General features: G+C 43.6%; 1 protein-coding gene across 1 annotated transcript; it reads left to right on the top strand.

Annotated features, from left to right (window-relative positions):
- The first annotated feature begins 672 nt into the window (after window positions 1-672).
- On the top strand, window positions 673-24235 carry PGK1 (phosphoglycerate kinase 1). The gene is made up of 11 exons (XM_001363381.5): window positions 673-1275; window positions 8762-8812; window positions 11130-11285; window positions 11405-11549; window positions 16902-17005; window positions 18892-19011; window positions 21050-21164; window positions 21442-21621; window positions 22097-22274; window positions 22553-22651; window positions 23720-24235. The coding sequence occupies exons 1-11, from the start codon at window positions 1211-1213 to the stop codon at window positions 23758-23760; spliced, it is 1254 nt and encodes a 417-aa protein (XP_001363418.1). The 5' UTR covers window positions 673-1210; the 3' UTR covers window positions 23761-24235.
- Window positions 24236-26443: the final 2208 nt, after the last annotated feature.

The raw sequence follows: 26443 nt of genomic DNA, 5'->3' as shown, positions 1-26443 counted from the left end.
TTTCTTCGATATGGGTATAATAGTATGACTGATCTCCAGACCCATGAAGCTCACTGGAGGATAAATGGGAAAATGCTTGGAACTAGAAGTGCAGGGCATTGTTATTTTCTAGGTAAACGGTTGGACCTCTTTTCTTTTTAAAGCAATCTGCATCTTTGTTCTTTATTAATATAGTTTTTGACACCCCCAGAGTCCCCCCAAACAGCCAAAGAACCTCTCCCACCCCCACTCCAGGGATTGAGCTATCCCACTTAATCGTGATTATGATTGATAAGTACATGCCACTCATTCTTCAACTTATCCATTGACAGAAAGGAAGGCGGCTTTAACAGCCTGATAGCACCTTTGTCCATTGTATTCAAACTGAGGTTTGGGGCCTTTTGGTGCCTAGCTTCTTAGGGGAAGGAACACCTTAGGTTAAGGGTGAAGCTTGGCTTTCTCTAGAGCCTCAAAAACGGGAGTCAGGCTTTGCCTTTCTCCCTCCAAGTATGCACGTGTAGCCTTTTGTGTCTCGGGTCAGTTTGGAGGCGCCAGAGCCTGGGTCCCCCCCCCCCCCCCTTGCCCATCTGGGCAGCTAGGGAGGCAGCATCACGTTTGGATCCAACTTTTTGAGGCAGAGACTGTTTTGGAGTAGTCTTTGCACCCAAAGTGACCACCGCCCTAGGAAGCGTTAACGAAAAGTCTGTAGACTTGTGGCGGGCTGCATCTTCTACCGGCCATGCAGGTATCCTAGGGTGTAGTTCCGGTAGCAGCCAGGGGCCCACAGCACTACTTCCGCGGGGCAGCTCTGGCACCCCCGAAAGTAGTTTTTCACTTTCTTTCTCCCTCGGCCCCGCCCTGTTCCGCCCAGCCGGATTCCCTGGGAGTGGGCTGCGTGCGGGACGTGACAGTCTTACTTTATGCGTCACCCCTGCCCACTCACCCCACCAGCCTTACGATGGACGGGCTGGACCAATGGCAGGGCCCCTGGCCCCTGGCCCTGTCCAATGGGGCTTCGGGAACCTCTGCAGGCTGGGCGGAGCTTGGGGAGCTCCTCGAGGTGCACGGCACAGGGCTCTTGGCATAAAGCGCTGACCTCGATCTTCAGAGAAGTCTCTAGTTTAGGCAGTCCGAGTTCCAGTCGCCGCCGCCGCAGCAGCAGCATCCGCATCTGCATCCGCCTCCACAACCACATTCTCAGCCACCGCTCCGTGCTGTCCTCGTCGCCAACATGTCCCTTTCCAACAAACTGACCTTGGACAAGGTGGACCTGAAGGGGAAAAGAGTTATCATGAGGTAATAATTCCCAGCGCTCCCTCTGTGGGGAGCCTCCTTCTTGGTCCCCTCCTCTTCCTTCTGGGCCCTCAGAGGTCCCCTCATGTGCTTGGGCGAGGCAGGGTGTGGGCATCCCTCCTTCCTGTCTTTGAAGGCCGCTAGGCTAATTCCCTCCCTGCCTCTCTGGTCCCCCCCGGCCCGTGCCGCCTCTGGGGGCTCAGGATCCCTCGCCTGGTGGGGCGTTGGTCCATTTTGCGGCACTTGGGGATCCCTGCTCCTGGGAGGGCTCCCAAAGGTCACCCCTCACCCTGCCCTCATGTGGGGCCGGCGTGGACTCCAGGTATTACATAAGGAATGCGGACTCCTTTGGGCTATGCTTCCTCCCCCCCCAGCCCCCGGAGGATTGGAGGGAGGCCTGTTTTTTTTTTTTTTTCCAGCTGCTCAGTCACCATCGGATAGGTATGAGAAGAGTGTCTCCAAGCCCTTGGAATTAAGATATGGGGCGGGGTGCGGGGTTCGAGGTGCTGCCCGCCATTCTCCCTCGAAGCTTTGTGTAACAGGCCTGTGGCCACCGCATTGGACCAATTTTTAGATAAGCGTTTACAACATCCACCCCCCCCCCTTGGGTCCCCTCTTCCCTGCCCCTGACGACTGAATGTGGGTGCGGGATCTTGGGATAATCCTTTTAGAGCCGGAGTAGATCTTAAAGGTCATCTAGTCTAATAGGCTCTGAAAAAGGAAAGGGGGGGATGGGGTGGGGAATTTGTCCATTGACCCGAAGCTAGAAAATAGTAGAGCTGGCGCTGAGACCCGGGTTCCCAGCCTTGTTTATCCTTCCAATTGAGATTCCTGTGCTCCCTGTACTGTCTTGCCAAGCATCCCTTCCCTCCTGCCACTGCTTACAACGTGCTTAACATAAATTTGCTTCTCCACACTTTCTTGTGCGGTGGCAAGTACCTGTGGTATTATTCCCACTTTGCATATGAAACATCCCGGAAGGATGGGATTTTTCTTTCAGGCCCTGGGACTTGGAAAGGGAACTTGAATTCAAATCTTCTGAAACCCAACCCCCACCCAATTTAGTATTTTGGGAGTTGTGGAAAATCCCAACCCAGATTAATGACTAAAGAAAGCTTGGTCCTAGGTTCAAATCTGGCCTCAGACACTTCCAAGCTGTGTGACCCTGGGAAAGTCACTTAACCCCTATTGCCTATTTAAAAAAAAGAGAAGAAAGTTTGGTTTAGAATTAGAGAGCATGGCTCTGCTACCTGTGTGACCTTGGTAGTCACCGTGTCTCAGCCCCAGTTTCTCCCTTTTAAGTGGGAGGGTAAAGTAGAATGACTTAAGGCACCCCCCCCATCTATGATCAAAAGAGCAAATGGAAGCCAGCCATTGAATTGTGGAACATTTTTTATTTCTCCTGGTCAAAAAGAGTCCCTAGGCTGAAGGCCATTTATGTATATGCCATTGCAATCCGCCATCTTTCCTTTTGAGGGAAATGCTTGATTGACAGGTCCGGATGTATTTATTGGTTGTCCAGGGTCTCTCCCAGTCTGGATAGACCTTCTGGCCCTCTATAAACAGATCTATCAGGCAGTGGGGAAGTCCCTTCACCATGCTGTTCCTTTAGCATCCCCGAACATTTATTTAGAAATAGAGCCTAAACTCTGGGCCGAATTTAACTGGGCAGAGACTAGAGGAGATCATTTATGGGAACTCCCCATCTCTAGTTTAGCTATGGCTTAAGTTGGGCAACATGACCCTAGTGTTGCCATGCATCATCCCAGTCATCGAGCAGCACCAACCCTTTTCTGGTGTCCACATTTTTAGATAAGGGACTCTGAAAGGTAGGTTATGCAATCATGTTTTAGGCTTTTCTCTTTCCTTTCCCCCTTCCCCTCACCCCATCTCTAGGTTCCAGGGTTCTCAAGGTCACCTTCACTTGCTTTTGATTCTTCCTCTGCAGGAGGGTGGGGTGGGGTGGGGTGGGATGGGGGCCTCCAGATTACATTGCTGGTGGCTTGCCTCTATCTGCAGCCCCAGGCTTTCTCCTTGCCCCTAGATATGGCAAAATAGAATAGAACTTTGATTTTTGGTACTAACCAGGTTGAGCTTGAAGAAAAGTGGTAGGTGCTTATCTTTCCCTCTGGACCTGATATGATAAGCATCTTCCTTCAAGGCTCAAAGTTTTACCTAATTTAGCTCAGAGCCCAAATTAGCCAGGCCCCAAAAGAAAATGATCTGTCCAAGGTCACCCTGGTGGCAGAGGCTTGTCTATGTCCTAGGTCTCCTGTCTGCTGGAAACTTGGGCAGGCTGAAGCTCTGGACTTTGCCCCCTCTGTATGCCAAAGCTTGTTGTGATCAAGAACATTGTGTGGCTGCTGAGGAAGTTTCATTTTTTGCTCATTTGTGTGGGTCTTTTGAACGCTGAATCCCCCTGGGGATTATGGGACTGGACCCACTTTTTCACTAGGCCCAGTCAGCCATGTGCTTGCTGCCAATTCAATTCGCTTTTGCTTTTCTGCTCCTGTGGTAGCTGTTGGCAGTAGCTCAGAGCCCTGATCTCCTCACCTCCTGCTTTTCCTCTCCAGCAGAGAGAACTATGAGGTTTGCCCACTTTTTGGGCACCCTATCTGGGATGTATAACATGGCCTTGTGTGCTGAAAATATGGTTAATAAAGTGCAGCTAGTACCTTGTGGTTTTCTCAGCCCTATGAGTAAACTCTTTCTGGTGCCATGATTATGCACTGTCATTTCCTTCTCCCTCCCAACTCTTTGCCAATTTGTAAGCATCTCTTTCCTCATTTTCTTTGCTTTTTTTTCCCTCCAGAATGCTGCAATCTGACAGTCTGGGATGGGTTCTGGATGAAAATGGAAGCTCGTGGGGGCTGAGAACAGAAGGGAGAAAAAAAGGACTTTCATTCTTTTTTCATTTGGCAGCTTTTCTGAATCTGTTCTTTTCTTTCTTTCCCCTCCCCCCTTCCTCTCCCTCTCTTTCTCTCTGTCTCTCTCTCCTTCCATCTTTCTCTGAAGATAGAGGGAGAATAGAATATATGACTTGGGTGGGATAATAGAGATTGGAATCATAGACAATTAGGTAATTAGAACTGGAAGTGCAGTTTAGAGATTATTTAATAAGATTTAATTTCATAAATGTGGGAACAAAGAGGTTGACTTATCCAAGAGAGGTTGTGACTTGTTAGTAGTGAGTAGTAGTTAAGAATAGAACCTGCCTCCTGCCTCCCAGGCTTTCACCTACACCAGCACGTGGTGTAGAACTGACAATGTGAACCTCAGGCTTCTCTATGCAAGGCAAGCCCTAGTTCTGCCTTGGGTGAGGGAGGAGAGATGTGGTTAAAGTGCGGGTAAGTATGGGTAAAGATGCCTGTGGCAGTCCACAGGGGAAGATGGAGGGAGAGCCCTCCTGAGCTAAGAGGAAAACTTGCTTTGCTCTGAGAAACAGCCCTAGGAGTCTTCAAGAAGCAGCTTTTAGTGATTAATCTTGAGGTTGCTAACCATCTGGAGACCTGACCTGGGGTGTGCTCCCCTTTTTGACTTTCTGGCTGGCTTGTGGCAGTGTGAGTCACCTGATTTCTTTGCCTGTTCGTGATTCCAATACATGTACTACCCCTGCCTTAGCATGCTAAAAGGAAAGAGCTGGCTATCCCCAAAACCCACTCCCTAGCTCCACTGAGCTTGCATATTACAGGTGAACTCTGGTCCTCACCAGTGCTGAGGAACCTATTTGCACGTGACAGGAGTGAGGATGAGAGCAGAACTGGCTTATTTTTAACTGGTAGTAAGAGAAAGCTATTTGGATCGGCTTAATCCTGCTCAAGAGAGCATGCTTGTTAATGGCAAACTGACAAAAAAGAGTGATGGAGAAAATGTTAGTAATGCAGCTTCAACTTCAAAGCATGGCTCGCCAACATTTATCAGTAACCTCTGGTTTGGAGCCTTCCTATTTCTATCTTTGGGGTTTTTTATCACCACCATTACTAGCTCCCCACCCACACAAGAAAAGAAAAACTTAGGCAGAAGCAACTAGTGGCACTAGTTTAATTTGATAACACATGCCACATTTAACACTTGTAGGCCCCCACCTCCATTGAGAGGAGGGAAGTGTGTGCATTTCCTTGTGTTCTCTCAGGAGAAGCCAAGATTGGTTAAATTGAAATGAATTTTAAGCTGTTTTGGTGTTATTTGCATTATTATAGTCATACATATCACTCTCCTGAGCCTGCTTAGGAATAATTCAGAGCAGTCCTTCCATGTTTCTGAATTGCTCATAGTCATCACTTTTGAGGACACAAACACTTGCATTATATTCATGTTATGATCTATTTAGCCACCCCACAGTCAGGGAGCAGCCAGTGTTTCACCCAAAACTATTTCTATGAATACTGGAGTAGACACCCAGTGGTTGGTCAAGGGAATGAGCAGTTGGGAGATTTCAAAAGAAAAAGGATTCCTAAATGTTTTCCACTAGCCTGTCTAAAGTAAGAGCAGTGCCTAGCAGCCATTTCCCCTTCCCTAGCTCGTCTTTTACTCCCTTCCCAAAGCTTTAACCCCTGACTCTGAAAACCCTGGCTCAAACAAGTCTCTGGTTAGCTTTTTAATCCAGTCGGTTACCTTGTATTCATATAGCACTTTCTTTCTTTTTTTTTTAAAACCCTTACCTTCCATCTTGGAGTCAATACTGTGTATTGGCTCCAAGGCAGAAGAGTGGTAAGGGCTAGGCAATGGGGGTCAAGTGACTTGCCCAGGGTCACACAGCTAGGAAGTGGCTGAGGCCGGATTTGAACCTAGGACCTCCCATCTCTAGGCCTGGTTCTCAATCCACTGAGCTACCCAGCTGCCCCCCATATAGCACTTTCTTTACAGTTTTCTCCTAGTGTAGACAGTACGTACAGGAACTCCAGTTTACAGGGGAAGAGAAGTGAAGCTTTCCCTCTTTCTAATAAATACGTGAGGCCGAAGCTAAGTAAGGGCTGAGATTTCAGTTTGGATATGGAATGAGGAGGTCTAGACTTGACTTAGCTTGAGAGAAGATTGGGAAGCGGTAACGGATGAGGAGGTAGCAGGGGCTTTTGTGTAGGTGTGTTCAAGTGAACAGGAAAGGTAGGACTATAGGAAGTGATGAGGGCCCATTGCAGTGGTGGCAAGAGAGCATGTGAATTTAGCAGGTGAATGTCTCTTGTCTGACTGTGACCCCTTGCCCCCTTCTCTCTCCTTCTTTGTTGGAGGAGGAGAAGAAAGCTTTAGCTCTTTCAGCCCCTCCTGCCCTTAGCTTCTTCACCCTGGGCCTTCTGTGGGCTTTGTGGGATATTGAACCATGAAAATAGAATCCTCTTCATCCTGTTTGAAATGTAGACTGAAGCTGGCCTGGTGCCCTGCTTGTGATATTTAAAAGGAGATACTTGGGATCCAATCAAATAGTCTGAAGCCACCTGCTGCCATACAGATCTCGTTCCTCAGTAGTCTTTTTAAAAAGTTCCTTAAGTCAAACCACTTGATTTTTCCTATTCAATTGTGTTTGTAAGTTTTGCATTGAGCTCTACTTTCTGACTGGAAATTCTTCCTAATTTCTTGAATTTGATTTCTCATTGAACTGCTCTGGAATTTCCTGCTGCTCTTTTAAGTTTTTTGAAGTTTTGGAAGTTTTTATTTAATTAATTTGCTCTTTTAATATAATACCAGAATCCAGAATTGTTCCTTCCCCTGCCGTAGTTCTAGAGAAGCGTTTCTTAGCCTTGTGGGATGGAGCTCAGGCCTTCAAGGCAAGACTTTATCCTCCTTTCTTTCATTAATTCCCTTCTCTTGATTATATAAAAAATTGTTATTTTTTGATATTATGATAATACAGTCACTTCCTAATATCTACAGCTTCCCCCTCCTGCAAGCAAAGAAAGAGTTCAACAAAACCAACCATTTAGGGTTGATTACCTTCTCTCAACTACCTGAACTCTGTGATTTTTAAAAAATTGGTTATTTATTGGTTGTAGAGAGTCAGAAGGTCCTGAATCAGAGTCCTACCTTAGATACTAGGTTACCACTGACTCCCTCCAGCCTCAGTTTCTTCTGTAAAATGAATATAACAAGAACATTCACATCTTGGGGTTATTAGGAGAATCAGCTGACATCACATGCGAAAGGCTTTGTAACCTTGAGAGTCCTATGGAAACATGAACCCTCACTTTACAGTAGCCGACTCTAAACTCTGGTAGGTCCTAGCAAGCCTGGGAAAGGCTTTTAGGGTCAGTTTTTTTAAACCCTTACCTTCCATCTTAGAATCAATACTGTGTATTGGTTCAAAGGCAGAAGAGTGGTAAGGGCTAGTCAATGGGGGTCAAGTGACTTGCCCAGGGTCACACAGCTAGGAAGTATCTGAGATAAGATTTGAACCCAGGACTTTCCATCTCTAGCCTTGACTCGATCCACAGAGTCACTCAGCTGCTCCCTAGGGTCAGTCTTGATCAGGTGAATTTTTGGTATGGGAATTCTTGAGAGGGGTTATAGTCTGTCATTGGAGGGAAATCTCATGAATGATCAAATTCTTGCAGTATGTGCTTGTCAAGAAGCATCATAACACCACATTTTACTGTTTTTAGGTAGATGAAAACATGAGAAGCCTCTTGGTATATAGTAGGTGTAGATCCTCAATTGGGGTTGGGAAGATCTAGATTCAAACCCAACATCAGATACTGGCTGTGTGATTCTGTCACTTAATCTCTCTGTGCCTCAAGTTTCCTCATCTATAAAGCATGGGCATCCAAGGGCTAGCTCTACATCTATGATCCTGTGATATAGACTGTGAGGTGCCAAGGAGTCAGGAAAATATATAGGTCATCTTATTTTACCCATCTGGCAAGAATCATTCATGATATTTTAAAAATTGACAGACAAACCTTGGTCAAGTAGGTAGGGGAATTTTAAGGACAGGCATCTGAAAAATGTTGGGTTTTCTGGGTTGGCTATTGTTACAGAATCACTTTCTTCTAAGTAAAGTAGACCTGACAGTACTTCTCCTTGTGCTGGAAGGACCAACCTGGTCCCTTTATTTGGATAACTTGTGAACACTGGACTGTTCAGTGCTTTATCTTTGTCTCCAAATCCCAGGGCTTCTCGGTGGTTGTGAGAATCCACAAGGGGGTGTTAGTCTTTTTAGTAAGACTTGATTTCCCTGCTGAATTCTTGATCTTTCATTTTCCGTGATCATGCCTCTGAGGACTTGGAGAAAGCAGCAAAGTGATTTGATTGCTCTTAGATCCGATCCCTGTGAACTGATTATTTATCTGGTTGCCTTCAGAATAAGCCTCCACCCAAGCATCTCAATGTATATCGCCTAGGCAGAGATGATTCCAGTTTTTTAATCCTGGAAACCTAGTGTCTTATGAATTAAGATGGCTTTGGTACTTCCAGTTCATTTAAGTGGTTCTGTGAAGGGTCCCGTCCCATCTATACTACTTTTAGTTCATTCTGACCTTGCAATTTTTCTTCTTTGTAGGGTGGATTTTAATGTTCCCATGAAGAACAAAGAGATTACCAACAATCAGAGGTAAGATCCTTAGGAAGTCCCTACACAGATCCCTTGGGCCTAGTTGGGGTTGTGGGCGAGTGTATAAAGCAGGGCTTCTTTGCCACACTCTGTGTCATGGACCTCTTTGGCAGTCTGGTGAAGCCTGGACCTCTCCTGAGAATAATGAGAATTATTAGATTGTAAACTCCCTGAGGGCAAGCACTGTCTTTTTTGTATCTCCAGTATTTAGCACAGTACCAGGCATATTGTACATAATAAACGTTATAATGATTTTCAATACATAAATAAAATGCAGAGGATTATAAAGGAGGTTAGTAAAAATGGATCTCTTCCCCCACCTCCCCAGGCCAGGTTTTCATGATCCTCCCCTGTCTCCTCCAACCCATCTGCCTGCCCACAGACTCGGGTTTAGCACATCTCTGTAAACAGATGATTTCCAATAAATATCATTAAATAATGTTTAGAAGACCTGTTTAGACCACGAACTCTTTTCTACCTAATTGCTCACAGTTTGATTTGTAATATATCATAATCTGGAGATATGATAGCCTGAGAGGTAAAAAAACTTAAAACCAAAACAGGTTCCATTGGGGAACAGTGTCCCCCCCCCATTATTTTTCTAAAGGTGCTTCCTCCTTCCCTTACCTCCTCATTGGGAAAATTTTAAATGTTTCGAATGATGAATACTTAAGATGTCCTATTTCCTGGCCTTCATTGTTCCAAAATGGTATCTAAGAAATACATAGTAGAAACATTATGTATTTTAGTAATTGCTGCACCTGAATTAGTCAGTGTGCTTAAATGAGGCTTTTTCCCTCCTAGGTGTCCAAACGAAAAATTTGACTGTCTAATTTTTTTAAAAAATTGACCAAATTCTGTTCCTAAGCAAGAATAATTTGTGTTCTTGGCTCCAAGACTCAATTAGAAATGATACTACATTTGATGACTTGATGCTGGAGGGATGCTTTCCAATGTTGCAGAATATTACTGTCTTGAAGCTTTTGGTCTGAGGATGATGGATGCACCATGGTGATGAAGTCTTTGCCTCATATTGCCTCTTATTCTTTTTTTTGCCTCTTTTGGATTACTCCATCTTTTGGAGCATGCCAAAGAAGTCTGCCTTTGGAAATGGCACCAAATTCAGAGCTAAGCTAATGCGTGAAAGCCCATCTTTGTTTGGGCAAACCTCTTGTTTTCAGAAGTGAAATTTATCAAAATTTATAAGAAAAAATGGAGACTGGTGTTAGGTTAGCAAATGAGGCCGATAAGACCAAATTTCATATGACAGAAGTTGTATTTATAGAACCATAGGGATCCCTCTGTACCTGAGCAAGAATCTGACAAGAAGGCATCCAAACCAGCCTTTGCTTGAACAACTCCACTAAAAGGGAATTCCTTTCCCAATGCAGGAGGTACCTCATTCTATTTTGGAACTGTTTTCCCATTTGTTGAACCCCAATCAACCTCTGTGGTTTTCTCTATCTCTTATTTCTCCTCTCTGGCCACATTGAACCAAATTGAATCCTTCTAGACAGCAATCCTTTTTTCTAGACTTAGACTCCTTAGTTCCTTAATCTCTTTATCATTCAATTTTCCTTCCATCTCCAAATCTAATTAATATTTATGATTTTTTTGGTCTGGCATGGAATTCTGCCTGAAGACAACAGTGAAATGGACTCGATCTTTTCAAATACCTTGTCCTTCTGATCTTGGACTCCATTAAATTTTGCTCCCCCTTTTTTTCCTCCTCAGCTACTTTTTCTGAAGGTACTTGCCTTTTGGATCCACTTTGATAGTGTGGGGGACACAAAGTCCAAAAATCAGTTTTCTTTGTCTAAAGTTTTCACTTTCTTCAAGTTAGTATCTTCTAACTCAGTCTAGAATAATATTTAATGTCTAAAAATTTTGTGAGTCACTATGATTATTGTATGAATAAACCAAGTTTTAAATATACTAAATGAGATAACATAAAAAATAAAGCTATACATGAATATATAATTAATAAACTTAATGTAACAGGCATGTAAAATTGCATTATTTTGATTTCTTTAATATTTCCAGTTTGTATTTATTTTTAAAATTAAAACATCTTTTAAGAGGGAAGAAAGTCTGCCTCTTCTTCCCTACCATCTTGTCCATTTCAGATATCTACCATATTGACATGATGTAGAAGACTACTATTAATCAGAAGATGAGGATAAGATTATTATCCTAGATAAATGACATTTATTTTAGAGATGTCATGATACTCCCAGGAAGTATCTCATGAAGGAAAGGTCCTTATTAACTGGTAGAACTTTTTTCTCTTTATTACCTCTCACTTTTTGGTTTACAGAATCAAAGCTGCTCTTCCTAGCATCAACTACTGTTTGGATAATGGAGCCAAGTCTGTTGTTCTCATGAGCCACTTGGGTCGGCCCGATGGTATCCCCATGCCTGAAAAATACTCTTTGGAGCCAGTGGCTGTGGAGCTCAAATCCTTGATGGGCAAGTAAGTACTGGACTTGGGGTGTTGAGTGGACTCTATGATGAGTTATGTTGACAGGCATGTTTGTTACTGGTTTCTAATGTTCAGTCCACTCACTTCTCTGCACTTCTCTTGATTCCCAGAGATGTTCTGTTTCTGAAGGATTGCGTGGGTCCAGAAGTGGAGAAAGCCTGTGCTGACCCACCTAATGGTTCCATCATTTTGCTGGAGAATCTCCGCTTCCATGTAGAAGAAGAAGGGAAAGGCAAAGATGCTTCTGGGAACAAGGTAAATCATTCTGTTTAGACATCACTGAGTACTCTATCTGATGAGTGGAAAGTGAGGGGATGGATATGTAAAGGGTGGTAGAAACAAATTTTATTTTGTTTTTTAAAATTTTATTTAATTAAGAAAAATTTTCAGGGGACAGCTGGGTAGCTCAGTGGATTGAGAACCAGACTTAGAGATTGGAGGTCCTAGGTTCCGATCTGGCCTCAGACACTTCCTAACTGTGTGACCCTGGGCAAGTCACTTGACCCCCATTGCCTAGCCCTTACTACTCTTCTGCCTTGGAGCCTATACACAGTATTGACTCCAAGATGGAAGGTAGGGTTTTAAAAAAAAATAAAAAAATTTTTTTCCATGGTTACATGATTCATGTTCTTTCCCTCCCCTCCTTCCACCCCCCTCTTCCATAGCCAACACTCAGTTCTACTGGGTTTTACATGTGTTGTTGATATTTGCACTAGGGTGATTTAGAGTCTCCATCCCCAATCATATCCCCATTGACCCATGTGATCGAGCAGTTGTTTTTCTTCTGTTTTTCTGCTCCCACAGTTCTTTCTCACAAGTCCCTCAGATTTGTCCTGGATCATTGCATTGCTGCTAGTAGAGAAGTCCATTACATTTGGTTGTGCCACAGTGTATTCTAGAGACATTTTAGTAGGCAAGGTGCTCTCTTTAGAAAGGCCATAGCCTCAGCTTAACCACTTGTATAATGATTCTTGATGCTGTGGCTCTATTTTGCTAGAATATGATTTAAATGGAAGAATCGCTCTGGAAAGGTAGTGGGAGTTTCTGGCATGATTCTGAATGTTTCTAAGGTTTTTTCTGATGTGGGGAGTACAAAGGGAATGGCTAAGTTACTAGGCTGAACAACATTTACACAATGACATCATCTTGCCCGGGATTATATCCTTACTTGGAGTTCAGAGGAGGCAGGTGAATGATATGCTCATGGCCAGATTCCCTAGGGCAGCATTGGTGGAGACCCTCTTCCCAGTTCCAGAGGACATTTTTTTCATGCCCCACCCTCTGTCCAGAAGCCCCAAACAAGTATTTCTTCCCTCAGCTCTCTCCAGTACAATATTAAATAATAGAGGTGATAGTGGGCATCCTTGTTTCACTCCTGATCTTATTGGGAAGGCTTCTAGTTTATCCTCATGGGAGATGATGTTTGCTGATGGTTTTAGATATATGCTGTTTATTATTTTTAGGAAAGGCACTTCTATTCCTATACTTTCTAGTGTTTTCAATAGGAATGAGTGTTGTATTTTATCAAAGGCTTTTTCTGCATCTATTGAGATAATCGTGTGGTTCTTGTTGGTTTGCTTGTTGATGTGGTCAATTATGTAGATGGTTTTCCTAATGTTGAGCCATCCTTGCATTCCTGGTATAAATCCCACCTGACCATAGTGAATAACCCTATTTTTGTAAATATTCATCCATATCACCTAAGCTCTCTCCAGTAAGGTAATTCAGGGGCTCACAGAAGGACTTTTCACACAGAAGTGTTCAAAGTATCTTCAGATGTGAATTAATTTTCCTTTGCAATATCTCTGAAGCAGGCAGAAATGGCTCTTCCCTCCAATTTACAGGAAGAGAAGCCGAGTCTTGAGAGACAGAGGAATTTGACCGATGGCAGTTTTGTTGCTACTAGACCCATAGTTGAGGCTCCCAATCCTCTGAGCACTAGATTATTGCAGAGATTTGAATGATACAGACAGAAAGCCAAATGCTGGCTTTACTTTCCTATTTGCCTGAAGGCTAGAAGGAGGAGCCAGAGGTGATCTTAGCACTTTCTGCTTTTAAGGTCTTGAATGCCTTGGAAGGAGCAGAAGTTTCAGGCCAAGAGTCTCGCCTCATTTTGCACATCTGACATTTTCTTAAGGTCAGCGGGGGGAGTGCCTGCTTTTAAGCAGTTTCTTTTCTTAGCACCAGGAGCCCTGGTCCTGCCTTCTCCTATTTTTGGCATCCTCTTATTACAGTAGTAGTAGTAGAGTGCTGACCTACAGTTTAGCTGCCCTTTCCCACTGAAACCCAAGACTTGAGAGTTTGGAAATGGCAGAAAGCAAGTTAGTTGCAGCCGCACGGAGGACCTCAGAGCAGTGCCTTTTGGTGGGATCTATACTGTTCTGTCTACTACAAGATGGCTGCCTAGTTCCATAGCTCACCAGGGCTTCTCACTTGCTTTAAAGTACCATTCCCAAAGCCAATAAAAGTTCAGCTAGAAGGCGGCTTTGAGGTGGTCGTCCCTTTTCTGGCAGACTGCTGACAAAACTTGGGAGCTTCTAGCGCCAGACTAAAATGTAATTGGGAAATGTTTAACAAGGGAAATACAAATACTACAACATGGATAACGATGATTTGTGGCAGTATGAAACACAGGGATCGCTAAGTTTGACACCACTGCTGTAGAGTACTTTGCTCCTCAAAGCTTTGTTCTCCATCCATTCTTTTGACCAGTTCCAAGTGGGCAGGGAGGGGTTCTCTTACCCCATGGAGTAGAAAAGAGCATGACTTAGAAGCAGAAGGCTTAGTATCTATGTGACCTTGTGGAAATCGCCCAACTTACTGGATCTTCCATGTAGTTAGGTGAACAGTGGTGATAATACTTGACCTTTTGAGCTGCCTCTCAGAGAATGCTTATGAAGAAGCACTCCTCTCCACATACTGGCTCAAAGTTGGGCTCTCCCTCATCATCTTGTGCTTTCCACTGACAAGATGATTTTTTCCAAGCTCCCTGGGCTCCCTATTACTTCTAGAATCAAAGATGAACTCTTTAATTTAGTATTTCAAACTCCCCCAATTCTTCGTTCTAACAACACATGGTCTACTTACAGTTCCTCCAAAAGAATACTCCAGCCTCCCATCTCTGCACCTTTGCTTTGACTGACTCATTCCTGGAATGCTCTCCTTCCTCACTTCTGTCTCTTAGTTTTCCTGATTTTCTTCAGGATTCAACTCAGATTCTACCTTCTTCAGGTCCCCCCCCAGCTATTAATGTCCTTCCCTCCCTCAGTGTGTTCCACCTACTTTGTATCTGTCTTGTACCTATCTACTTGTTTGAATATCGCCTCCTCCATTAGAATGTGAGCTCCCAGAGGGGAAGGCCAGTGTTTTTGTGTCCATAGTACTTACCCTGTGCCTGGAAAATACTAAACACTTGAATAGTGAGTGCCTGTTGATGTAACTTGACCTGACTGGCATGGCTTCTTGCCTTTTATTCCTCAATAGCAAATGACATTTTAGAAGAATTTTTGGGCAACAGGCTGAGCATTAAACTAGTATCTCAATTACCCCCTTCTCTTGATTCTCTGGGTGATTTGAAGAAAACCCATAATTCATCTTAGCCTGCTTCCACCAGCTCTAAGGGAGGTTCCCCATATACAGGGAAAGGCTGTGATTAGGTGTGAGATTTAAAATAATTGAGGTCTTAAACTGTGGTGGTTAAAATAGTGGAATATATAAATTGTGATAGATATAAGAGAGGGTGAGTAAGTTTGACCGCAGAAATATGTTTCACTACAGTGTCTTGGGTTTAAAATCAAATATAAGGTGGTCGCCAGGGAAATATTCCCAATTATTCAAATACCCAAGTCAATTGGGTTTTATAGAGATTTTAATTAACAATACAATGAGTAATCAAAGAAAGAGAGAGATAGAGTAAAAAAAGGAATAAGTATGAAGGGCCTCAAGCCAATATGGCCTAGACCTGAGTCTTAAAAAGAGAAATCAGTCAGTTTTTTAACACTTACCACAAGGTCTGACTAAACAAGGATTTTAGTGACACCAGGCCAGCGTCCTTCCTCAAAGAGTCTTCCAGCCAGAGATTGTTTTCAAAGGGCCTCTCTCAAGAGCCTCAAGAGCTCCTACGCCAGAGGGACAGAGCCCCTCAGAGGAGCTCCTCAAGGAGCTCTCCTTCAGAATGAGAATCAGAAACCAGATCTTTTGCTCTTCTCTGAGCTCTTATTTTTAAGGGCAAAATTTCCTCTGTCACCTCCCCTAAGTCCTTACATCTACCAATCACTGTAGATGTTTCTAAAGGACCGCCCATTCTTAGTCCACACCTTAGAAGGTGTGGATTTTTGAGTAATTCACACCAGGAAAGCTCTGAGTAAGTTTTCCAGTTCTTTGTTCCTTGTAAATTCACAAGTTGCTTGACCTTTATAGGTACTTAGCTTAAGAAAAGTATGGGTTTAAGTACTTTTCATTGTTCAGAAAAGAGTTTACAACTTTATCTTCCCCAGGGCAGACCCAAGTAGGTAAAGTAGAATTCTCACATTCCTGCTTTAAGTAGAGTTCACTGCCCAAATGGGGAATGGTCTTAATCCAATCTTATAAAGTAGGGTCTGAGAAATTTTAAGGTTTACATAGGTCATTTTGGAAATAGCCCCGCTGGGTTTCTTTGGAAAACTCTAGGTTTGGGTTCTACATCTTGGTCTTTTGACCATTACATGTCACTGTACTAATAGTGTTTGGTGTCTGTCTGCTGTTCTATGGCTGCCTTTTTCTTGTATGTTTGCATCTCCTGAATCTGTCACCTCACACCCTGACCTTTTAGGAAGTGTCATGCCATCCCTTGGGAGTGTCCTGAGTGATTCAGTGGTATTTTGAGTCATAGGTTTTATTTCTTTGAGATTCTCTGTTTTGGCCCACTTATTCTGGGCTGCTCAGGAAGCCATGTACAACTGTAACCAACTCCAGCTTTAATCTAAATCATCGTCATTGCCACAGTCCCATTTGCCTTCTATTTTGTCTCGGCTTACTGTGTTTGTTTTTGTGAGGGATTCTGCACTTTGAAAGAAGTTCCTTAGTACATAGCAGTTGATGTGAATGTAGAACAAAGTCACTTCTTGTACAAAGGCAGATGTATTCAAATGAGACTGGAAGTGAGAAAAACCAAGGGGATCAGTGGCTCATTGAGGTCCAGGCCATCAGAGGCTGAGCCCTAGAGTGGCTCAAGTTTGTGCAGTTTTGGGGAGGAAATCTATATGCACACAAAAGTCCAGGTGCCTCCTTTGATGGTTGAGGAACTTGAAGCCCACAGAGATAAAGTGACTTTTCAAGAATTGCCAGCTAGCAAGTGACAGAGCTGGGATAGGGATAGTCTGGACCAAGTGGAGTGTCTTCTAACTAATTTCAAGCCTAGTGCCCTTGCCATTATCCCATAGATACCTAAAGCATTAGAAAGAGGAGAAGAAACAACATATGATCTTGTTGGCAATTAAAAAAAATTATACCTACCTGTCCTAGGTCTATAGAGGTGTCAAATAAGATTACCTCTTTTTTCTTTCTAGAGAACACTTATTTTTCAGTTGCTTTCTGAGTTACTGATGTTCCTTGTATTTATTTTCTCAGATTAAAGCAGATCCAGCCAAAGTAGAAGCCTTCCAAGCTTCCCTCTCCAAGCTGGGGGATATCTATGTCAATGATGCTTTTGGTACTGCTCACCGTGCCCACAGGTACCCAGTTCCTTCCGTTGTAATGCTGCGCCAAGAGCCTAATAGTGTTGTTTCCCAGTAAGGTCGGGCTGATCTGCCCTCAAGATGGGAGAGGGGAGAAAAAGTTGAAAGTCATGCCTTCAGTGGTTCATGTTTGGTCTTCCTGAACCCAAATGGGACAATAAAAGCTCAACATTATCTGACAGAGAATGCTAGTCTCTTACATGAAGTGGCAGGGGTCCAAAGCTTATATGTCATTAGTAGGAAACAAATTGAGAAATCATCCCCAGCTCTTGTCGTCAGCTGGCTAATTATTTATTGTGCTTAAGTCCACATGGAGGGAGAGTTTTGACTTGCTCTGTACTGTGTGTTCTCTAGAACATCATGAATTGGATAACCTAGCTAGATTTTTGTGTTGGGCCTCCCTTCTCAGACCTTTGATTTGTCTTTTACCATCTAGGAGAGCAATTTGGGGTTAATTTTGAGCAGTACTAGGTTCAAAGGAAGATAAAACCCCAATCCCTGTCCTTGTGGAACTTTCAGCCTGGCAAGGAGAGGAGATACAAACCCAATTTCCTGTCTAATCATATGTTGAAAGCACATAAATAAGATACAAAACAAGGTGCTGAATTCTAAGAGGAAAGTAAAGTAATTATCAATGGGAAAACAGGGAGTATTTCTTGGAGGAGTTGGCCTTTAAAGGATGGGTAAGAAGACAATAGATAAAAAAGGGGAGGGAGGATATTGCAGGCATATAGATTATCATAAGGAAAGGCCCATTTGGAAACAAAGTCCAGGATGGCTGGAATATCACATTCGTGGAGGGAAGTGATACATACCAGATTGTAGAAGACCCTGAATACACAACTGAAGAGTTCTAACATTTATCCAATGAGCCACTGAGAGCTAGTGAAGAGTTGAGCCTAAAGAATGACAGGAGGACTAGATCATGCGATTTAGATGTAGGAAGACCTTGATATCATTTAGTTAATATACTTATCTTTGCCTTCCAGAAAGGTAAGTGACTTGTTTGTGCTCTCACAGCTCATGCTTGAAGGATGTGGCATTTGACTGCAGATGATAGTGACATGCACAGTAGTGTGTGTCCAGGAGGCGGGAGGGAGGGGTAAGCATTTATCAAGAGCTTGCTTTGCTTTGTTCCAGGCCCAGTGCCCCATGTGATTTACAGATATCTCCTGGTGCTCTAGGTGCACATATATCCTCCTTTCTGCTCTGATTGACTTAGGGAATTAAACCCTGGAAAAGAAGGGGTGGTTCAGATTTCTGTGTGATGGCCAGCAAGAAAGACTTGTTTCACTTTTTTCAGGCAGTGATGAGAAGCCACCCTCACTTTTGTACCAAATCCTTGCTCGCTTCTTTTTTTTGTATTTTTGTTTTTTTAAACACTTACCTTCCATCTTGGAGTCAATACTGTGTATTGGCTCCAAGGCAGAAGAGTGGTCAGGGCTAGGCAATGGGGATCAAGGGACTTGCCCAGGGTCACACAGCTGGGAAGTGTCTGAGGTCAGATTTGAACCTAGGACCTCCTGTCTCTAGGCCTGGCTCTCAATCCACTGAGCTACCCAGATGCCCCATCCTTGCTCACTTCTAAGTTAATGTAACATTTTTAGGTTTAGGCCTAAAGTGGGGAGTCCCTGGTCAATAGCATGTAGGTTTGTTATTGGGACCACAAGTCTCACTCCAAAACATGATAGATCAGTGTCATTTTGCTCTTGCTGGTCCTTCTTGCCCATCACTGGGAGTCAGAGGCTCAGCTTGTTTCCAAGCATCATTCTTTCTTACTTTATGGGTTGAAAACCACAATCCCACAGTATTCCAGAATGGATTACAGCTAGCCTTGGAATTGTCTAGAACCTGAATGCCATTTCTTTGTCTTTCTCTCCTAGTTCCATGGTGGGAGTGAATCTGCCCCAGAAAGCAAGTGGTTTCCTCATGAAAAAGGAGCTGACCTATTTTGCCAAGGCCCTGGAGAGCCCAGAGAGACCCTTCTTAGCCATCTTGGGCGGGTAAGAGGAGTTCTTGCAGTTGAACTGATGGTTAGGGGTGATCCTTTTGTTTTTCTTCACTTTTGATAACTGGAGCCTTTAGATTGTTTATGAAAAAAGTTTCCATATAAATTAAAATTTCTTAGGCCCCTGTATGCCCTTCCCTTGGCCATAGTCCTATATGAAGAAGGCAGGTGGGCAGGCAGAAAAGATCTCTTGTCCCTGATGGAAAAAAGCTAGAAAATGTATTTTTATGTGGTTAAAGTCCTGGGACTTTCTCAAATGGTTCCTTTTCCCTTCTTGGTATTTAGTTATCCCTTTACCCTAAAAGAGATAGGAAATGACTGCCTAGATGAGGCTTCCTTGGGTCAAAGTTCTGCTTCATGTCTGGCAAAGTCACTTGTGTGCCAGCTCTGAGACTCTTGACTGGCAGTCCATGACCTTTCTCGGCAATACTTAAGAGTCCATGGGACAGAAAACACTCAGCATTTCCCAGTGTAAACTGACCCTGAGAATGTGTTTCAGATAACTCAGAAGTTCCACCCCATAGGAGCTGGGCCTCCTAAGCACAGAGTTTCAGGATCCTGAAAGTTTCAAGTGGGAATGGGAATGTTTTCACATTCCTTTTTCCCTCAAAAAATAAGACAGTGAGAATATTCTGGAGTTCTGCCTGAAAACTTCTCATGTTGAGATTGACTTTTAAATTACTATGTCTTTACCTTCCATTTGGGGATTGTGAATAGAGACCACCTATTGGTGCTTGGAAACTAAAAGAATTGAGAACAAAATCAGAACTGGGGTTTGATTTGGTTTCAAGTCAGCCTGGCAGTAATCATTTATTGAGCACCTACTATGTGCTGTGTGTAGTGGGGATAAAAAGAAAGGCAAGACATTCCCTGTCCTCATGGCTCTCACGATCTGATTAAAGCTGATAAATCACAGTCCATTAAAGCTGATAAACCACTGTCCAGCTTTGTCTCCTGCTAATGTGTTTGCCTTTCCCATTCTTTTTAAAAAATTGTCCCTCTTGTGAATTATTTTGAGGTGAATTTCTTGTCATGCAAAATAGCATATGGGCTTTACTGGTGAAATTAAGTGCCCTACCCCTTAAATCTCTTTGTTTGGATGTTTTGGAGGAGGTCTTCTACCACCTTTCTTTCCAAAAAGAAAATGTGTCAAAGGGATAGAAAGCACACATCTCCTTTGCTCTCCTTTCCTTTTTTATAAACAAAAGGCCTCCCCAGCCCCTCCTTGTACTGATGGAGGAAAATAAGGGATTTGCTTATCGAAGAGTGGGGTTTTGCTAAATGGGGAACTTTGCATCGGGAAATGGAGTTCTTTTCAGAGTGAAGGCTAGACTTCTCAAGTTTGTGTCTAGTCTCTGGTTTTTTGCTCTTACCCATGAGTGACAGTACATCTGGCTCCATCATTCAGCGGAGGACCAAATGCTCTTGAATCAAGTGACTGGCACACAGTACCCATACCCAAGGCTATAAATTGAGGCCGAGAAACAGCCAGGTGGTACTCCTGACCCACAACCCCTGGAATATCCTAACTGGAGCCTTTGGATAGATTTGAACCCTGGGATTATTTTATCCCAGAGGAGATTTCCATGATCTATATACACATGCAAAAATATTTGAGGGGAGAAGTGCCATGGTATAAAATTGACTTGGGATATTGATGCCTGGACAGTCAATGCCCCTTTGTGGGATATTCATGTCCATTTCTTTCCCTGGAGCCAAAAAATACAGATGCTTCCCCCCCCCGCTACTTTTTAAAAAAAATATTAAACCCTCACCTTCCGTCTTGGAGTCAATACTGTGTATTGGCTCCAAGGCAGAAAAGTGGTCAGGGCAAGGCAATGGGCGTCAAGTGACTTGCCCAGGGTCACACAGCTGGGAAGTGTCTGAGGAAGTGAACCCAGAACTTCCTGTCTCTAGGCCTGACTCTCAATCCACTGAGCCACCCAGCTGCCCCCACTCCGCTACTAACTCTGGACTTCACTGAGTTGGCAAGGACTGGCTTCATTTGGATGGTACTTCTTTGTTTTCTTTAGAGCTAAAGTGGCGGACAAGATCCAGCTGATCAACAATATGCTAGACAAAGTCAATGAGATGATCATTGGTGGTGGGATGGCTTTCACCTTCCTCAAGGTGCTCAACAACATGGAGGTATGAAACTAAGGCTGCCTATGCATGTTTAAAAGGAAAAAGAAACTCCATACTAACAATCTTAAGCTAAAACAACTCTTCACAGCCCTCAAATTCTGGTTTTTCCTGATGAACAGCCCCCTCTACTTGCTCTTCTCCTTTCTCTGCATTGCTCTTGGATATTGATGAATCATTTGTTAGCTCCCATCTGTTCTGTGAAGCAATCGTTTTGGGGGTGTGTGTCCCTGTGTAGATGTCCTTAGCCCATAGCCTCATTCTTTCTGTCTGTCCTCTCCAGATTGGAACTTCTCTTTTTGATGAAGAGGGGGCCAAGATTGTCAAAGACCTGATGGCCAAGGCGGAGAAGAATGGTGTCAAGATCACCTTGCCTGTTGACTTTGTCACAGCAGAAAAGTTTGATGAGAATGCCAAGACTGGCCAAGCCACCGTGGCCTCTGGCATTCCTGCTGGATGGATGGTGAGGCCCTTTGTTCTAGGCCTTGTGAGGCAAGAGAGGAATTTGTTCATTTAGCCTTCACTTACTGAGTGTCTGTTGTGTGGAAGGGATCACTTTGAGAGAAGGTGCCAATACTGAAATAGTATTATTCCCTTGAAAGAAGGCTCTGGAAAATGGTGACATTGAACCTGTTAAAGAACTGGGACCACCAACTCCTGATTTTAGTTTCAGTATTGCTACAAGTTCACATTTGCAGACACTTAAGTTACATATAAGATTAACCTACCTGGCCTTTCCTAGGGAGGTAAGCTGCAAATAAAATGAATGAAATTAATATTCTTTTCTGTTCCTTGGGATCAGTTTCTCTACAAGATAAGCAAGTAGCTACTTTGGGGACTGCCCTTTGGTTCCTTAGGGTGAAGAAAAATGTTTTTTTTTGCTTCTAGGTGGCCAAGTACATTTCCTTCATGGCTCAGCTTTCATTTATCTTTCTTAGGGTTTGGACTGTGGCCCTGAGAGCAGCAAGAAGTACGCAGAAGCTGTGGCCCGGGCCAAACAGATTGTGTGGAATGGACCTGTTGGAGTATTTGAGTGGGAACCCTTTGCACGGGGAACCAAAGAGCTAATGAACAATGTGGTGGAGGCCACCAGCAGGGGCTGCATCACCATCATAGGTAAAGGGAACCTACCCAAAGCCTAGCCATACAAGCTGACAGACCAGCTTCTTAGGCCAAATGGCATGCATGGCTGCCACCTAGGAGAGCTGGGATGAACCTTCTCTGGGTACTTGGCTAGATCTGGGGAAATCATTGAGGGCTGGAACTGAGGTACCCTTGTGTGGAGGCAAGGAAGGATTCACTGGTTTCCTTTTGAGTGTGAAGAGCACATTGCTTCATCCTTAGCGCTCATGCAATGCTCAACTTTCTTTTCTCTTTTGCCCATCTCTTGTTAGGTGGTGGGGATACTGCCACTTGCTGTGCCAAATGGAACACTGAGGACAAAGTCAGCCATGTGAGCACTGGGGGTGGAGCCAGTCTGGAGCTGCTGGAGGGTGAGTCTTCTGGGACCTTTGCTTCTCCTGTCTTGGGGGGGTCGGGGAGACAATGAATGGAATGAAAAGTGGGGAAAATTCAGTTTTGATGTGAGGAAGGTAGATTGGTATTCTCTAATTTGTTACTGTCAACTGGTTTGAGGAACTTTTGGGAGGTGACGATGTACTTAAATGTGTGGGATCATCTTTCTGGTGCCTTTATTTGAAAATTCAACAATATCTGAGTACCCAATATGGTCATTTGGGGCTAGTCTCATAGAATGCTGATAGGTTTGCCTGGCAAAAAAGCCATCATTTGTCATTGTTCAACTGGCCACGGCTTCCTTCTACCCTTGCTAGCCACTCTGTTCAGGGTTCCTTAGGCTGACCCCTTTCATGAGGCTAATAGTCAATTTAGCTAACATTATTGAGAAGGGGGTGAGATGTTGTCTCCTGGCCTAGACATCTGCTGTAGTGATTCATGTGCAGATCTGCCTGAAAGAGGAGGGCTATGTAAGATGACCTTTTCTAATCCTTGGTTGGAGAAATGAAAAGAAGTGAGATCATTTTACATTGACCTGAGGCCTCGTTTGGGTTTCCTCAGCTGTTGGCAGCGCTCTAGCAGGGACTTAGCATGACTTGGATAATGACTTGGATGTTCCTTTCAGCTAATTTAATAGAAATTTTGTTCACACCAGTGTGTAATGTGTCAGGATGGTGGAGAGGTGATTAGTCTGGCTCCACTGTCCAAAGAAAAAGCTAGAAAATTCTGGGCCAGCTGGCATTTTCACATTTCGAGGGCTTTTTTCATTTTAGCATAATCATACATAATGTTCCTTTCTCCCCCTCTCCAAGACACAAAAATAGGATGTGTATAACTTGCTTCCTCCAGATTTGGAAAAACAAATAACTTTGTAGAAAATGCTGTTAAGTTGGATTCCAGTTTCATAGGTGGGGAAACTTAGAGGAGAAACAGTTGGGCAACTGTCATGGTGTACATGTGTTCCATAGGTTCTAGGAAAGGTTGAATAGAGCAGATCTGATTATGGGCCTAGAGTAACCGTCCCATGTGCATTTCCTCCCTTCCAGGCAAAATCCTTCCAGGGGTGGCTGCTCTTAGCAATGTCTAAAGGTTAGCACTTTTCCTGTCTGCTGGTTCCTGTGTACAACCCATCAAACTTGACCCTGCAGTGCTTCCTGAACCTCTCTCCTTGGCATTAGGCAAGTTTCTCCCTCAAGACTCAACCAGGGGCCAGAAGATGGGGCAATGAGAGCCCCAGAAGCAACTCAACTCCTCTTGTTTCCTGGGTGTGCCTGTTGTCAAATCTCACTTGAACTTCCTTAGTGTGTCCAAACTATTGTGATCTGTAGAGTATAACATACGCACATATTTATATTTTGCCTTTAGAAAGAAAAAGGCTAAAGCCGCTGTTAGCCATACTCTCTTGAAATAGTTTGTTTTATTCAGCTTTGTCAGAAGCTGTTTTTGTCATTACCTACACACAGTATGGAAACAAGAAGAAACTCCAGTTTGGGGGGAAGGTCGACCTGTTAAATAAACATTTCATAAAAGTGCCAGCTCAATTAAAACTGTTTTCTTTCTTATTTCTCTTCTGTCATACTTATTGGTGAGAGTAAGATGGCGGTATCTGGAGAAGGGCCCATTTGTCTTTGCCATTTTCTACTAGGACAGTTCCCTGTATTCAGGTATATTTTCAAAGAGCTTCCAGTGGTTCCACATTTATTTTCTCAGCCTGAGGCCTGGGCCGTCCAAGGGATGGATGCTGTTGGGTAAGTTAGAGGGATGAACTTGGCTGAATGCAGAGGAAATGTTTGAACTAGCAAGTTAATGGGGCAGGACTGCCTTGGAACATAAGGGGATTAAGCCAAAGCCTCATTTGCTTGGCTATTTGAGAGCAAGGAGAGGATATTTTTTTTAATTGGAAAAAATGGCATTTTTGGTGTCTTGTGACTATAGGAAGCTTGAGGAGGTAGTTAGGCTCACATTTTAGATCTAACTAAAAGGGAGTCATGGTAAGGAATAAGAGTCTTTTTCTTCCACAGATGAGAAATAGGCTCAGAGAGGTTCTGTAACCTGCCAAAGTCACATGGAGAAAGAAGGGGAGAGCACAGATAAAACATACTGTGTGCTAAGAGGATCTCATTGGATATAATTTACTAATATCGATATAATAACTAATCCAGTGTTCTTTCCATGCTGCCTTTGCCTCCAACCAGCAGAGCTGGGAACAGTCTGGATGGCAGAGTGGAAGAAGCTCGAGACATGCAACTGCTCAATTGAAAAAGAAGAGTCATGGGGAGTCTTATTGAGTACCTCTTAGGCTCACCACTGTGGGCAATGATCTCTTTAAAGACAGATTTGTAGATGTAGATAGACAGTGAAGACTTAGGTATGAAAATATAGACCATGGGGGGGTGTGCATGTGCTTAGAGATCAGTTGATAAGACATGGCTATTTTGTAGGCGGTGGGGGACCGGGCACTAGATCTATCTATGGTCTAGGGTACTCCTTGGGGCAGAAACTCCCATTAGTGTAGATGATCACCTTTGTAGAAAGAGTTGCCAAGTTCTGAGAAGTAAGTGAATTGCTAAAGATGATAAAACTAGTACAGGTCTGAGGCAGACTTTGAACCTTGGACTTCCTGACACTTAGGATAGTTCTCTAGCTACTTATATTAAAATACATACTAAATTGTGGGTTGTAGAGAGTTGAGAAAGGGGGAGAGGGAGGAAGAAGAGAGTCCCTTCCTGCCTTATGTAGTTATGAAGAAATCATTGAATTTTAGAATTGGAAAGGACGAGATCTTCAACCTCATTTTTCAGAAGAAACATTTCTCCTGGTAGCTTCTGTAGGAAAAAGACCGAGGTTGAGGGGGAAGGAAATTGTGTAGTTGCTTTGGAGAAGTTAGGGTTACTAAAGGCCAGAGATCCAATTTGGAGACGAGAAATTGAAGAGAATGTGAAGAACAAGTCCCAGCTTCAGATTCCTCTTCTGCCTTCAATGAGACAAGGTTGACAGTAAAGGGAGCCGCCTGAGGATATGAAGAAAAGCAGGAGAAAGCAGTTGGCTAGGTAAGTAAAGTGGATCAGTGGGCGGGGCTAGTAGGTGAATCCATTGGTGGGGAATGTGCAGGAAGAGGATCAGTTGAGATCATTGGTTGTAAAGATTTTAAATATGCTTTGGGTGAGAATGCTATAGTGGGGGATTTATCTGGGCTCTTGCATTTGGTGACTCAACCCAGGTATTCTGGGATACCACCTTAGTAGTGATGAGGAGGTAAGGGCTCCACATTCTAAGTTCTTAAGGACATTGAATTGTTCCCAAAGGAAAAAAAAGGCTTTCAACTGGTAAAAAGGGGGAATGGAAGTGGTCCAGGAAGGATTTGACCTTTGTCAGGAGGCTCGACAATGGAAGATGATGGGAAAGTGTCAAACATTTAACAAGGGAGAAGGCAAAGGACAGCTACCTTGTGAGAGTGGGAAGACTGGTTTGAGGCTTCTAAGGGGTGGAGGAATATTGGATATGGTGGAGGAAGGCATTTGTCCTCCAAATGAGGTATAATAGAACCACAGAAACTATTGGGGAGGAAGCAATCTATCTAGTACAGCAAAGAATGGTAGTTGGAGTTCTTAGCTTTTTGTCTAATCCAATGGCCAGAGATAACTGTAATATCTGTATATCTATCTCCGACAACCCAGAACTTCCAAGACTTAAGGGAAATGGATCTACACACTTTGTCATTCACATAGTCATTCACAAGCGATAGAGCCAAAAGGGACTTAAAACGTATT

Source organism: Monodelphis domestica, chromosome X (genome assembly GCF_027887165.1).
Source record: "Monodelphis domestica isolate mMonDom1 chromosome X, mMonDom1.pri, whole genome shotgun sequence".
Classification (NCBI taxonomy): Eukaryota; Metazoa; Chordata; class Mammalia; order Didelphimorphia; family Didelphidae; genus Monodelphis; species Monodelphis domestica.
The sequence above is the reverse complement of the archived record's forward strand: the minus strand, read 5'-3'. Positions and strand labels throughout refer to the sequence as shown.